At 41.8% G+C, this 9,978-nt stretch overlaps 1 protein-coding gene across 1 annotated transcript in view; it reads left to right on the plus strand.

Moving 5' to 3' along the window:
• Window positions 1–9,978, plus strand: part of TTC27 (tetratricopeptide repeat domain 27) — a 169,439-nt gene that overhangs the window by 1,986 nt on the left and 157,475 nt on the right. The window contains exons 2-3 of the mRNA XM_013006843.1: window positions 738–855; window positions 7,463–7,603. Coding sequence (XP_012862297.1) covers window positions 738–855; window positions 7,463–7,603 — 259 coding nt within the window. The remainder of the gene's footprint in view (window positions 1–737; window positions 856–7,462; window positions 7,604–9,978) is intronic.

The following is a 9,978-nucleotide window of genomic DNA, read 5'->3' on the forward strand; positions in this document are numbered from 1 at the left end:
CAGGGCGTGGCCAGAGAATGCTCCTGGAAAGTGCTAGCATAGTTACTATGACTTTGAAGGATGGAGAAAACAAGAAATCCCGGAGCAGCAGGTGTGATAGAAAGCATGTGACCCGCAAAGCCGAAAATGCGGATATCTGTCTATTGACCGAAAAAGTCTGCCCACCCCATCTTAAACCAAAATAATGTCCATTGGAAATGTCTAGAACAGTTGAGAGGTTCTAGCAGTTGATTGGAACAAGATTTGTAACATGCCAGGAGTAATTTTTTATTGTTAGCTTTGTGTTGTACAGCATGAAGTAGACTGTTTAATGTAAGCCAAGCCCCAGGGGCCCGCGGTAGACCTAAGCCGGTGCTGTTCACGAGAGCTTGCTGTGGGAGTGGAAGTGTTCTTTATACACGCATCCAGTACCCGTCTGAAACCAGAGTCTACCCCAGAACACCCACTCATGTGGGTGCTGAGTATTTGTAATGTGGATAGTGTAACTGCAGGACTGAATGTTACATTTCATTTGATGTTAATAAAACACGAAGGTAAGGAGCCACCTTTGACTCCTGGTTACCGTATCGTATGGTGGATGTCTCAGAATTATTATTTTTTTTATATTAGATATTTAAATATCTCAACACATGTTTTTAGCTGATGTTTTCTTGAATGAAATTGCAGCGACACAGTGTGTGTGAGGTGGGACAGTGGCCGTGGTACACACCTAGGTCTCCAACCCTTGTTTCCTGCAGAGAGCAGCTGATCTTTCTCCTCGGGGTGAGCAGTTTGCAGCTGTTTGTCCAGAGTAACTGGACGGGGCCTCCCGTGGACTTGCACCCTCAGTGTCTTTTGTCCGGACAGTTCAGTGAGGTATGTTTCATGTTACATGTTCGTTCATATGTCGTTATGATAGTGTTTTTCATTCTTCACATATGAGTCTCCGTAAGTTCTTAGTAAGTCGGAAAGAAACATGATATTTTAACTTGCGCCAAACCACTAAGAATGCTTGGTCATTGATGAGACTTTTAGGTGTTTCCAGAAGTTCCGTGGTTAGTCTCAAACCACTCTCTAGACACTCGGCTTTGCGGAGCTCTGTTAGCCATTCCGTTTGCTCAGCCACAGGCAGCAGCCCCAGCCGCCCAGTTAGCTTAATGGAGTTACCTAAAGATCTTTTCAGGCAAAGCAGTCTGAGAAGTCTGTTGGATCTCATGTTAGGTAAGTTTTACGGCATAAAAACAGTTGCCAGGGTGGTTTTCTCCTATTACAAATAATTTATTTTAGTGACATGGAGGTAAGTCATGTGTGATTAAAAATCAGACAAACCCCCTGCCAGTGAGTTGATGCTGACTCATAGTAACCCTATAGGACAGGGTAGAACTGCCCTGAGTTTCCGAGACTGTAACTGTTTCGTGGGAGCAGAAAGCCCTGTCTTTGTTTTGAGAAGGGCGTGGTGGTTTTGAACTACTGACCTTGCAGACGGATTACAACCCCATTTAGATGGAAGAAGAGCATGCTGTTTGGGGGAAAGGATGTTCTGAGCTTTCTGGATGAGCCGTAACACCAGGCTTGATAGGGTTCGGGCTAGATTATGGGACACTTTAAGATTGTGAATGTAATTTTTTAATAGAAGTAGCTCACCCATTCAAAAGAGCATATGAACTATACTGCGCATGGTCTGAGTAACAGACTTCCTACGTATCCATGACCCAGCGGGGCGGAGAGAACACGACGAGTTTCTTGGAACAGAGCCTCCAAAGTGTTGGTCCCTCGACCATTTCTGTGGCATGGGGAGGTCTGGGTGTGGTCCTCTGGCTGTGAGCTGCCTTCTCTGACCTGGTGTCCTACGAGCTTCTGTGTGCGCTCTGACTTAAAACCGGTGGGGAGATACATCCCCTCCTCCAGGTAACCACTCTCATGAATTGTGTATTAATCATTCTCTTGCTTTGCTTTAGAGTTTTAGCATCTAAGCCTGGATATATAGAAAACAGTTTAGTTTCGCCAGTTTTAAATTTTATTGCAATGAAATTTAACTGGATATATTTTGTGGCTTCCTTTGTTCAAAAATTAATATTTTTGAACTTCATTTATTTTTGTATTCATATTCAGATTGTACAAATATGTACCAAAATTTGTATACCTCTTTTGTTGATGGGCATTTGGCTTGTTTCCAGGTGTCCATATAATGTTTATTACAGCTATCGTCACATCTTCTGGAAACCATTTGCAAAAATTTAAGCATAACGTACTTAGAAAATCCTATTATTTCCTGTTCAGAGCAAGAAGAGAAAAGAGTATAAAAGACACATGAGAACAGTCAGTGCAAAGGACTGCTGGATCCTGTCCTCCAGGACCCCGAAACCCAAAGACTTAGTTGGTGCCCAGCGGCCTTGGCTGACTTCTCTCAAAGGCCCTGGGTCGAGTGGGAGAAAATGTGGAACAGAACTCTGAGTCATGAGAAAGACGAGGCTTTCCGTTGAACTCTCTCGGACCGTTGACCAGCCTTGTCCGCAAGCAGTACATCAGGAAATGAATGAACGCAGATAAAGTTCAGCTAAATTTTAATGTCTGAATATTTGTTCTCCCTTTTGACACCTTATTAATTTGTTCTGGTTTGGGTTACTTTCTGCTTCCTTTTGGATTGAGTTTTCGATTTTTTGTGTTTTATTTTGTTACTGTATGGGGTTTTTGTTTGTTTTGCTTTCTTTTTTTATTGTGATTTCCTGTATATGAAATCCAGGATGGGTTAAGTCTATGAGTAACTAGATGATTTAGTTTTATCTCAGGGGAGGTTGGTGGAAATAATAATGACAGAAATGGAGAAAATGTCCTAAAATTGATTGTGGTGATAATTGCACAAATCTTTTTAATCTGTTCAAACCATTAAATTGTAAAACAGAGCAACAAAATGAACAGACTTACAGCAAGGCCTGTCAGGTGACCATGCCCCCAGTGGGGTGACTTAGAGCACCCCACTTAGTTAGAGCAGTCAGTTCTGCGGTCTCAGGAGAGCAACGTTTACCCAGAAGGATGAAGGGAAAGTGTAAACACAGGAGGGGATGAGAAGAGAATCATTGTATTGTGGGGGTTGCAGTCAGTGCCATAAAGCAAAATGCGCATGAATTGAACGATCACAGTGTAACAAAAAAGAAAGAAAAATAAGATGACAGTATTTGTTTAGTGCCGTGCACTAAGAGAAGACTTTACTGACCTTCAGGCTTTACTTGCCCGCCTTGGGGCTCGAGGGAAGTCAATATTTCAATAGCCCCGTGAGCCCTCTTTGGGAAGCTGTGTTATATAGTGTATATAGGGGAGTTGCTGGGCCTTGGCTATATGCTTGTTCAACTTTTCTTGGCAATACCAGATTGCATTTCAGAGGATGCTACTAATTCATACTCTTACTGGATAGCTGTAAATACCCACCCACTGCCATTGAGTCAATTCTGACTAAACACCCTATATGTCACCAGGACTCCTTATTTGGAAGATTGAGGGAGTTCTTAAATTTGAGAAGGACACCTTCCTGTTTTTTTGTTTTTGTTTTTTCTGGTATTGCTTTCTCTTTAATTCTTCTTGCAATGCACGCATATTTGTGCAGTGGCTATTTGAGAGGGAGATATATTTCATAGTCATAGTATATAGTCACCAAGCAAAATTATTTTCCCCGCCTTTCCCTAACGTAGGACAGGCTTTCTAATCGCTGGCGCTACCTAGCTCCAGTGGCACAGTACTGCAGTACATGCACTTTCATACAGATGGAGTGATGTCATGATAATCCAGTTCTGTTGTTCAGTTGCTAAAGACTTCATAATCTCTGTTGTTGATGACCCCACACTGTGTACGTACGTAGCAGAACATACACCGGTTCAAAGATTTCTGCATGTACGGTTCAGTGACATTAATGATATTCTCTTAAGTAAGGCAACCATTCCCTAACCCTCTTTCTAAATTGCTCCTCCTTCATTAATGTCAACTCACTACTCAGTCTCATTGGCTAAAAGTCGGATTGCACAGTCAATGGCTGTTCCTATTGCTCATACGTGCACACCTGTGAAAAGTCACATTGTTCAGTGGGTGTGGTAGATCCTTTACAACTACAGCTACAAAGAGCAGCAGCTGAGGCTGTTGATATACTGCCAAGCACCTCATGAGATTTGGTTTCTTGATTTAGTTTCAGACCAGTCTGCCTTGGTCTGAAATCTGTCCACCAGGACTAGCCCTGCTGGTCTTGGAAATCCCAGAGGCTTAGCTTCTAGCATCACAGCAACACAGACTAGACTGTTTTATCATTGTACGTTTACAAGATGATGAGATAAGACTTCATCTTGGGCATGTTCGGCATATTCTCTCGGATTATACAAAAGATGCCTCTTAAGGTCCTAGGTTAGCGTATTCACCTGTGTACTTTGTCCCTTCACTTGGGAGGATACATGAGGTGTCATAGACTCATTCTGCCCAAGGCTGAACTCACAATGATGGTTTTCCTAAACCAGATCTTCTTTTAGAGTCTGTGTCTTAGTTACTCGCACCGCTGTACTATACTATAGTTAACGCCACGTAGAAGTGATCCTGGCCCTGGCCGCGAGGCCCCCGTAGTCATTAATGCTTAAGAGGGCCTCCAGGCCATGTTGAGGGACAAAGCTGAGGAGAGTGTTGTGAGGGAAAGGCCGCATCGTGTATAGGAGGCACAGTAGTTTGACTGGGCTATACTCTCTGCTCAGGCACTAACTTCTGTGTGGTGTTGCGCTTAACTTTTATAGCTGTTTCCTCACCTCTAAAATCAAGGTATTTGTTATAAAATATTTCCTTAGTTATTGCTTTGTAAATTTTTTGCCCTCAGCAGAAATAATGATGGCTATTTATTTGTGGTCATTAAAAAGACAGGAAAGAAAGAAAAGACTAAAATAAATGTCAAAAAAGCCTGAAACGTGCTCTGAAATGTAAATAGCTAAAGCAAATGAAAGAAATGATGACATACAAGAGCTGAACAGAAGAGCTCAAAGGGAAGCTTGAGAAGACAAAGTATAGTGGGCGATACAAAGACCTGGCGTTAGGAAACCCTGCAAAACAATGGGAGATGTAGGAAACATCGAAACCAGAAGTAAGAAATATCATTATAACAAAAATAATTGGTTGACATTCAGCCATTTCAGAAGGTAGAATGATTGGGGAAAGCAAACAAACCGGTGTTAGGAATTGATACTACTGAGATGTTTCAACAAACATGAAATGTTGTATGTGTTCAAGCCAGATTCAGACGATAACATGGAACGAGGGATATGCTGATGTAAGATCGATCTTGGCTGAAAACATAGAATACAAAGAAGATGTTTGCTTGTGTTTTCTTGACAATACACGAGTGCCCGTGATCATTACAGATTCTGGATAACATCGTCAACCATGGGATCTCCAGACCACTTAATTGAGTTCCTGAGGAACATGTCCATAGATCAACGGGGAACAGAACAAGGGCGTGCTGTGATTTAAATCAGGATGGGAGTGCTTCCAGGCAGGACCTCTTCGTCAGCTTGTTCATCCTGTATGCTGAGCAAGTAATCTGGGCAGCGGGACTGTAGGAACAACATGGCATCAAGATGAGAGGAAGATTCATTAGCAGCTTGTGATGTCCAGATTACAGTCATTGCTTGCGGAAAATGAAGAGGATTTGAAGTACTTACTGATGAAGGTCTAACTGTACAGCTTTCAGTGTGAATGACACCTTCAAATTAAGAAAAATAAAACGTCCTCACAACTGGTCAAACAAATGGCATCATGATTGATGGAGAGAGGATGGAAGTTGTCAAGGGTCTCATTGTACTTGTCTCCACCATCATCTCCCATGTGAGAGGCAGTCATAGAATCACAGTGTATTGTATTGGGCTCGTTTCCTGCAAAAGAGTGCTTTACAATGTCATAAAGTAAAGATCACACTTTGAGGACTAAGCTGCACTTGACCCAAGCGGTTGAGTTTTCACTTGCCTCAGTGCATGTGAAAATTGGACAGTGAGTCAGGAAGACCGAAGAAGAATTAAAGCCTCTGACTGATGGTATTGCAAATAATATTGTACGTACACCTGGGCTACTGGGAGAACAAACAAATCTGTGTTGGGAGTAACAGCCGGAATGTACAGCCAGGATGGCAAGACTCTGTCTCCTGCATTTTGGCTCTGTTATCAGTAGGGACCAGTTTCTGGAGAAGGACACCATGCTGTGTGGCAGTTACATAATCTTGTCAACTTGCAAAGGGGTGGAGGATAGCCTGTCAATCAGGCCATAGCCAATGAGGCCTCTGTGTGGGCAAGGCCTTCTCCTGAGGATTCTGGGAACTCTAGTCTTCCTCCCTGGAGGTGGGAAACACTCTGAGCTATGTCCCTGTGAGGCATTCCTATTGACAAGCCACATGGAGCTATGCTGATGGCAGCCAGAGCCTTGGAGTTGGAGGAGCCACAAGGAGACCCAAGCCAGCAATGAGATGCTTCCACCACCACTGGATCCACAAGACTTTTTACCCACTGGCCTGTGATCTCCCTGCACTCGGCGTCATTGCATATATTGTTTGAGTCTAAAAAAGATTTTATACACTAGTATTGGACATGTGGGCTAATACTGGACTTATGGACTTGATCTGGACTGGGCTGGGATGTTTTCTTAATATGCAATTACTCTTTGATATAAAGCTCTCATACACATAGGAGTGTCTCTGGATTTGTTTCTCTCGTCATCCCGGACTAACATGCTGGGTTAAGTAGAGGGACAATGAAAACGAAAAAGACCTTTAGCGGAGTGGATTAACACTCGGGATGCGAGGATAGGCTCAAACCTGCAGTGAGCATAGTCGTGGCGTGGCTGTAGTGCTTGGTTCTGTTGTACACTGGGCTGCTGTGCGTTGGAATGGACTCAGCAGCACTAGCAACAACCAAGGGCATCTGTGGAGTTCATCTCAAAACACTCACTGCCACTGAGTCAGTTCTCACAACGATCCTGTAGGACAGGTAGAACTAGAACTGCCTCTGTGGGCTTCTGAGTCTGTAAATCTTTTTTCTTTTAGACTGTAAAGGGGAGTAGAAAACCCCATCTTTCCTGGAGTGGCTGGTGGTTTTGAACTGCTGACCTTATGGTTAACAGCCCACCTCATAATCTATGCTACCAGGGTAGTGAGTAAGGTACTTGCATGAGTGAAGGATTGATTCTACCCAAAAGCACCTGGAAAGAAAGCTCCGGGGTCTACATTCCAAATACCCAGCCATTGAAAGTCCTAAGGAGCAGCTGCTCTGATTAGCTGGGGTTCCTCGAGTAGAAGTGTACTCAGTAATTTTTTCTTAAGAGGGCATTTGGAATGTTAGAATTCTCTTCATTTTAATAGCTGCGTAGTCGATCTGTTTTAAAGCTGATTGAATTGGCATCTTATTGTATTACAAAACATACCAAGATTAATGTTTTGTTAAATTGTCTTACTTATACTTTTTTTTTCCACCCTCAGGCCAAAGAGTTTGATGCAGTTGTTCTGAATTTGCTCATTCTAGATGGTGAATCAATCTACAGCCTAACCTCAAACCCTATACTGCTGTTATTAGCCCGCATCATCTTAGTGAATATAAGGCATAAACTGACAGCTATTCAGGTAAGAGGAGAAAAGGCACTATTGAGATTCATACCCAAAGCTATGTTTACATGTATTTTCTTAGAATTCTTCTAGTTATTTAGTTTTTAATTCTGATGAGAATAAGCAAAAAACATTTCTTACCTTATGAGCTATTTTTATAGCAGTGTGTGTATGTTGTGTTTGTATAAATGTTTATTCTCTGAAATGTAGGTTTAAAATCCTCTTCATAAATTAAACCCTGATAAAGACTTTAATCTGAATGAGAATGAAAATCATGAGCTGCTAAGTGAAGTAAACCAGTTAGAAAAGGACCGCTATTATATGATGCCAGTTATGTGAAATATCTAGACTAGCAAATATATGGAGATCAAAGCATATTGCTGGTTGGCTGGCTGGGAGGAGGGGTCATTGCTCAGAAGGGCACTGAGCTGCTGGTGCAGGTGATTGGAAAATAGGAAAATGGATAGTTCTGATGAATGCCACTAATGGAGTTGAGTTGTACACTAAAAATGGGAAATAAATGTTTATATGCATATACACACACATCTATATATACACACATGCATATACATCCCATGTTGTGTAAGTATTACCAATACCTGCTTCTAAACTTTCAAAATCCTCCTTAACAGAAACGTAATACTCCTCGGGCAGGGCCTTCCTTCTTGTCCCCCTGCTTCCCCTACTCTGCCCACCTTTGTTCCTGGAACCACTAAGCTTTGGTAAGTGTGCATGTGCCTCTTCTGGACATTTCATATAAATGGCATCTTAGAATATTTATCCTTTTGCGTGTGTCTCCACTCAGCATTAACTTCGGAAAGTTCATCGATATCCTAGGCGGTATTAGAATTTCATATTTCTTAATGGCAGAATAACATGACATTGTACGCACCACATTTTATGTATTCTCTGATGGTGGCCCCTTGTTGACTGTTGTGAGTGATGCTGCTATAAACTTGCTGGTGTGCAAGTATCTGTTTGAACTCCATGGCACCACTCTTAGCTATGAGATGGCCCGTAGCACCTTGGAGGTGTGCACTGCTCAGAGAAATCAACCGGATGCGACTGAAAGGACAGTGTTTTCTCAGAAATAAAGCTCAGGATTCAGGCAAAGATCGGAAAGAAGGATGAAATGGAAATAGTAAACACAGGGATTGAGAGGGAAGAGTGTTGTCATGTTGTGGAGGTTGGAATCAGTGTCACAATCAGTGTGCATGGACTGTTGAATGGAGGGCCAATAATAGTAATAATAAGAAATACTTTAAAAGCCAGCTTGTTGGAGTGCTTGCTTTGAGTTCGTTTGGATACTTAGCTAGTAGCGGAATCGCTAGGTCATATGCTTATCCCTTTGTGGAACTGCCAAACTCTTTTCCACAGTGGCTGGAGCATCTTACAATTTCACTAGCAGTGGACATACATTCCAATTTCTCCACATCATTGAAATCACTTCTTATTTTTCTTATTTTTTGATCATAGCCATGTGCTTATTGGCCATTAGCTTATCTTCTTTGGTGAATATCTGCTCAGGTCTTTCGTCCAGTTTTAATATTATGTGGGTTACCTTTGTGTTGAGTTGTAGTTCTTTATAGATTCTGGATCTTGAACCCGTATCAGATGTGATAACCAAGTATTTTCTCTGAATCGGTTAGTTTTCTCTTCACTTTGTGGATAAAGTCTTTTGTTGCACAAAACTTTTTAGTTTGATGAAATTCAGCATACCTTATTCATTTTTTCATTTCTAAAATTCAGCATACCTTTCGTGTCTTTTGATGTGTGTACTTTTTGTGGTCATGTCAAAGAATTTGTTGTTGAAAACTAAGGTCCTGAAGCATTAGTCATGTTTTGTTCTAAGAGTTTTATAATTTTAGTTTTTACATTTAGGTCTTTAAAATCCCTTTTGTTGTGATGTATGGAGATCCAAGTGTGTCAGCACCTTCATACGTCTTTATAGATTTCATATAAGTTGAATAAATAATAGCTGGAAGTACAGCATTTTTATAATGGATCTTAATTTCTGTTTTCTGCTTCACATCTAACCTTGTTTCATTGTATGAGTTGGATTTACTAAAGCACTTGTCGAATAACACTAGTGAGGAGAAACCGTTTTACTCACAGAAAGGTAATCAGCTTTAGGAGGTGACAGAAGCTGGAAGAAAGGTGTAACGGAAGTGCTTCAGAGGTTTGTTGAGTAGAGAGATTCATGCTTACCGGGACAGCCTAGAAAGACTTCCAAAAAGAAGTGGTATCTGAGCAGCATTTAAGGGTGGATGGGCTGACCTGGAGTAGAGAGAAAGCAAGAAAAACATGTCAATGAGAGGAAACAGTATGAGCTGTGACGCCCAAGTTCCGGGCATGGAGAACGAGCAGGGGTCTAGCTTGGCTATATGAAGGGG

Source organism: Echinops telfairi, unplaced genomic scaffold (assembly GCF_000313985.2).
Source record: "Echinops telfairi isolate 266 unplaced genomic scaffold, ASM31398v2 ScPeMD7_10;HRSCAF=50, whole genome shotgun sequence".
Lineage (NCBI taxonomy): Eukaryota > Metazoa > Chordata > Mammalia > Afrosoricida > Tenrecidae > Echinops > Echinops telfairi.